The sequence below is a fragment of the Sinohyriopsis cumingii genome, chromosome 4 (genome assembly GCF_028554795.1).
Source record: "Sinohyriopsis cumingii isolate HCF-2022 chromosome 4, ASM2855479v2, whole genome shotgun sequence".
Classification (NCBI taxonomy): Eukaryota; Metazoa; Mollusca; class Bivalvia; order Unionida; family Unionidae; genus Sinohyriopsis; species Sinohyriopsis cumingii.
Window position 1 is genome coordinate 120936363 of NC_142964.1, and position 6000 is coordinate 120942362.

General features: G+C 33.6%; 1 protein-coding gene across 1 annotated transcript in view; it reads right to left on the bottom strand.

The window, feature by feature from the left end:
• The window catches only part of LOC149802012 (neuronal acetylcholine receptor subunit alpha-6-like), a 225373-nt gene extending 221934 nt beyond the window's left edge, over window positions 1–3439 (bottom strand). The window contains exon 1 of the mRNA XM_089956412.1: window positions 3029–3439. Within this exon, the coding sequence (XP_089812538.1) occupies window positions 3029–3220 (192 nt within the window). The 5' untranslated portion in view covers window positions 3221–3439. The remainder of the gene's footprint in view (window positions 1–3028) is intronic.
• Window positions 3440–6000: the final 2561 nt, after the last annotated feature.

A 6000-nucleotide genomic window follows, 5' to 3' on the forward strand; every position in this document is an offset into this window, starting at 1 on the left:
CAAAACGAGTCTAACTAGATGGGTGATGGGTTCCATGTTTTGATATTCACACATCTACATCTGGAAACGAAATCTCGGTTAAATGAATCATAGACAGACAAAATGTATTTTTATTTGACTTATGAATAATGAATCCAATTTTATGGTGCATGAGTATAGTGTAGCAAAATACATGTTTATTGTCTTTAAAGGATTTTGTTCCTTCTGCTAGAATCAAGAGGATCACTTACATTAATTATAGTACAGTGTTAGTGTTGAAAAATATACTAATGCACACATATTTCATGTTTTGTTACATATTTCTTATTGACGTCTAAATTTTCTTTAGGACATATGGTTTTCTAGCTAAATATATCAGTTGGAAAGAGTTTGAACTTTAAATGTAAAAACTACTCCAACGGAGATATGTGGATTTGATAGCCGCTTTTGCTACATTGGCATTGACAGGTATTGGTTGATGCCAATAAAAGGAATCTGAATATGATTTAATCAGTACTGTATAGCCTGCATTGTGCTGATGTGTCGTTAAGTCACATACATACATACATACATACATACATACATACATACATACATACATGCATGCATACATACATACACACACACACACAGACATACATACATGCGTACCTACCTACCTACCTACGTACATACATACATACATACATACATACATACATACATACATACATACATACATACATACATACATACATACATACATACGTACGTACGTACTTCGCATTTTACAGAAATATGCATATGGAAAGTCATGTTGTTCTATGTAATGGGGGTACAGACAGTATTTCCTTTACCGTCTTCGAAATTCACATTTTCTAAGTTTTGGTTTTATCGTCTATACCTGTCTATACATGTCTGTACCAATCAGTGTCTTCGGTATCACAATATATCCACCTTGAAGTATGACACTGTAAATCTTCATCACACGTGTCCATTTTTCATAGATAAAATCATTTTCACAACCATTGCCTCTTGTATCATAACTTTATGATGTACACCGCTATAGATCGCAATCAGCTGTGAGAATTTCATATTCTCATATTGGCTGTTTAAGTTTAATCCTGTAATATTGGCTATTTGAATTAAATACTGTCATATTGGCTGTAAGTGATTATTAATGTCATATTGGTTGTGTGAGTTTATTAATGTCATATTGTCTTTGTGAATTTAATGCCGTCATTTTGGCTGTGTGAATTTAATAATGTTAAATTGGCTGTGTGATTTTAATTGTCATATAGCCCGTATAAGCTTAGCAGTCATATTTTCTTTGTGAGTTAAATATTGCATTTACTCTTTAAGATTATTACCGTCATATTGTCTGTGTGAGTTTAATACTGTCATTTGGCTGTGTGAGTTTAATAATGTCAAATTGGCTGTGATTTTAATTCTCATATAGCCCGTATAAGCGTCATATTGTCTGTGTGAGTTTAATACTGTCATATTGGCTGTGTAAATGAAATACAGTCATATTGACTGTGAAAGGTTAATACTATCTTACTGGCAGCGTAAGTTTAACACTATCATATTAGCTGTGCGATTTCGTATTTGCTATGTGAGTTTAATACTGTCAAACTGGCTTTGTAAGTTTAAGACTGTCGTTTTGGCTTTGTAAGTTTAATACTGTAATATTGGCTACGTGAGTTTAATACTGTCATATTGACTATGACAGTTTAATAGTGTCATATTGGCTATGTGAATTTAATACTGTCATATTGGCTCTGTGAGTTTAATACTGTCAAACTGGCTTTGTAAGTTTTAGACTGTCGTTTTGGCTTTGTAAGTTTAAGACTGTCGTTTTGGCTTTGTAAGTTTAATACTGTCATATTGGCTATGTGAGCTTAATACTGTCATATTGGCTATGTCAGTTTAATACTGTCATATTGGCTATGTGAGTTTCATACTGTCACAATGGCTCCGTCAGTTTAATACTGCCCTATTGGCTATGTGAGTTTAATGCTTTCATATTGACTACGTGAGTTTAATGCTGTCATATTGGCTATGTGAGTTTAATACTGTCATATTGGCCAAGTGAGTTTATTACTGTCAAATTGGCTACGTGATTTTAATACTTTCATATTGGCTATGTGAATTTAATACTGTCATATTGGCTACGTGAGTTTAATACTTTCATATTGGCTATGTGAGTTTAATACTTTTATATGGGCTACTTGAATTTAATGCTTTCATATTGGCAATGTGAGTTTAATACTGTCAAACTGGCTACGTGAGTTTATTACTGTCATATTGGCTACGTGAGTTTAATGCTTTCATATTGACTACGTGAGTTTAATACTTTCATATTGGCTATGTGAGTTTAATACTTTCATATTGGCTACGTGAGTTTATTACTGTCATATTGGCTACGTGAGTTTATTACTGTCATATTGGCTACGTGAGTTTATTACTGTCATATTGGCTACGTGAGTTTAATACTTTCATACTGACTACGTGAGTTTAATACTTTCATACTGACTACGTGAGTTTAATACTTTCATACTGACTACATGAGTTTAATACTGTCATACTACTTACTATATACCTCTTAGTACTTTCGCAACTTTTCCGCTTTTTACGGTCGCATGTCCGACTACAGAGTAAGCGACAAGTAGAAAAAGAAACATTACCCGCCCCCACTCACCCCCAAGTCAATTTGTACAGTCTAAAATAGTCTTTATGTTATATAAGGAGTTCAAAGTTCCTGGCTTTTCTTTCCTGAATTCTCAAAACTCGTGGACAAGAACTCTAATGGTTTGCCATTTCTGCATTTGTTTTTTTATATATCTTAATTTCGTAATTTACACTTGAAAATATTTTCACTCATAACATTCAGTTATTTAAAAAAATCTTATGATAAAAAGGTATACATTTAGTTTTAATGATATTACGTTCTCGGAAGTTTTCTAAGTATGCAATTTTTTAAAAATTTTTTGGCCAAATAAAAAAAAATACTAATGTAAATTTTCCAAAATAGCATAAATATAAAAAAGCAACAGAAAAATCTACTCACCATGTCTGAAATCTGTGTCAGTGTGATTCCAAACTTGACGGTAACGATACTGGATGCATTGTAGACAGGTCGTGATGCAGGATTATACTTTGTCAGGAGATGGTCAAGCAGACGCTGTTCATCGGTGGGAATTACACTCCAAACAACTTTCATTATAAACACAGAGAAAAAGAACACATTAAACTGAAGCATTATCTATCGAGAATATAAAATAATTCTCCACAGAGATATTCCCTCTCTCTTCATAATTCTCGTACTAATCCCGTATGATAGCGGCACTAATGCTGTAATTCTCAACACCAAATTCCGTTTTCTACGCTTCAGGTGGTTCCTATAATTTTTTTAACCAATATCCAAAATTCATCTCATGCCGCAAAGTCATTAAATGACTTTCTGAAAAGCAGAAATATGTGCGCTATTCTAGAGAAGTGGGTGTTTTTTGCAATCAATACCAATTATTCGGGGGGATTTGCGCCGAGTCCGGTAGTCAATATTTACCTCGCGTTCGCGTGCTGTTATGCAAATAAGTCCCGTGATTTGATTGACGCCTTCAAAGCGAGTTGGGCGGAACCAAAATACAAAGGCTTATTATAATGATGAGTGAAACAAATTTCTTCCAGAAGGAATAAATTTACTTATATTCTTCGACAGAAGGTGCAGCGTGACATATTGCTGCACGATTTCTGTCTAAATACAAATGGGAATATTAATATGATTGCAATGTTCTATGCACATCGATCTTTCTTTACCACACAGTCGTGGGCAGAATCAAGTCCAGAAGTATACTAGCGAGTGGAACTGAACAAGCAATGCAATGAGATCTGAAGCTGTATGGTATCAAGTAGTGCTTCTTCAAATGATTGAAATAAAACCGACCCATCCTATTTAATAGAGTGTGCGAACATGTCTGAAGATTTACTTTGGACTTAAGATTTCCGTGCGTCAATGTGGTAGAGTATTACAACATTCTAACTTTCCTCTCTGACACTTAGCGATATCTGAACCATATATGTTACGAGGAGAAGCTTTTAAAGTTTCTGTGCTGACTCTTTAATGCATCATTAATTTTGCTTTATTATTACACTGAATATATTCACCTGCAAACTTGAAATATTATAAAAGCCTTAGTACTACAGTCTCCAGACTTGCTCTATATTATTGAGGGAAAAACAGTTTCACCTGTTCTGTGAGCTCTAAGGCAATCCACATGTTCTGTGTGCTCTAAGGCAATCCACATGTTCTGTGTGCTCTAAGGCAATCCACCTGTTTGTGTGCTCTAAGGCAATCCACCTGTTGCTCTAAGGCAATCCACCTGTTTGTGTGCTCTAAGGCAATCCACCTGTTATGTGTGCTCTAAGAAAATTCACCTGTTCTGTGTGCTCTAAGGGATTCCACCTGTTCTGTGTGCTCTAAGGCAATCCACCAGAACATTTTGGGTCAGTTAAAGAGCTTCAGAAAATTGCGGTCGCAGTTGATTGACTTGTATACGGCTCATTGAAGACAAGTCTTATTATTGCCTACCTTTAAGGAAACCAATGAAAATCCCGCTTAACTAATGGATTGAAATAAAGCAAACGAATTTTATTAGACAAGTTATAGAATATGTCAAAACTTCAGTTTTGTAAATTACTAAGGTGTTACATTCCCCTATCATTGGCCATCCACTGCGATAGCGCACTGAAGTCAAAGCCCTGATACAGCCATAATAAGTTATGTGACGCCTCTAAAACAGTATGTAGTTATTGATAAAATACGAAAATACCAATTGCTTAATTGAGAAATAACGCAATTAGAAGAGGTATTACTGTTTTTTACTATAAACTTGGACTGATATCGCAACATCATACGGCGAAAATTCCAACAAAAATTTAGTCTCAGTAACACATCCTCTAACCTACTTAACCGAATTAAAAAAAAATCAAGAAATCTTGCGATTATGCACTGGTATGAAAACTTTTAATTATCTAAACATAATTTTGTTGTTGTCAATACATGTAAATGCTCTTTGCGACAGGTGTTGACACAATGAGAAAAGTGGAAAAGCATTGATATTGTCTTTTATGAATATATACGCCGGCGGGCAATTTCAATTTGCTTGTTTTGGCTTCATAATTTAATTACTGCTATACTTATATAACACAGTTTATTACTATTAATGAATTATACGGTGTATATATATTAAATATCTCATAGTGAAAGTTTGGTTTAATATTTTTCACTGAAAATAGGCATGGATAATTAACGTCATTAATCTTTTCGGAAATCTCTGTTATCTTAGTTGTTATGTTCTTTAAATTAGCAGTTGATATATCAGTAGTACATTAAAGCTTAAAGCATTGAAACGAATCACGAGACATAACAGGCCTATATTGACACTTGATACTACTTTAATATATTCGAATTAGGAGAAAAATGATAACATCAACTTCATTCCAGGAATCATTCCAAGGTAGGGTAAATGTCAAATTTGAAAGCCGAAAGATATGGTTGGAGACGAAATCACCTGATAGACTAAAATGAAAGATAGGTCTAAGCTAACATAATTGTTTTTTTTACACACCATATAAGTAAACATTGTAAATATGACATAAAATCGCCATTATATAACTCGAGTATGTATCACTGGAATTAATCAATGAAACAAAGACTTTAATGTACATTCATGCAAGAATCAATAGGACGTACGACTAACATTTAGCACTCCATTATACTTAGAAACCTGTCACAACAATAAGACCAATTAAGAAAATAAGAATTATTGATAACGATGAACTGTAGGGAGTTAAAAGCTATTTGAAGATCTAGCAAAAACAAAGAACATAATTCGACAACAATTACAAAATTTACAAAACCATGAGTAATAATAACGAATAAACCTATTTTTATATGATTGTATTTGAACTTTTCGTCTAAAATGTATCTGCCTAGTTTTGCATTGCCATGTTACACTAGCTATTTGTTTAAGGACATAA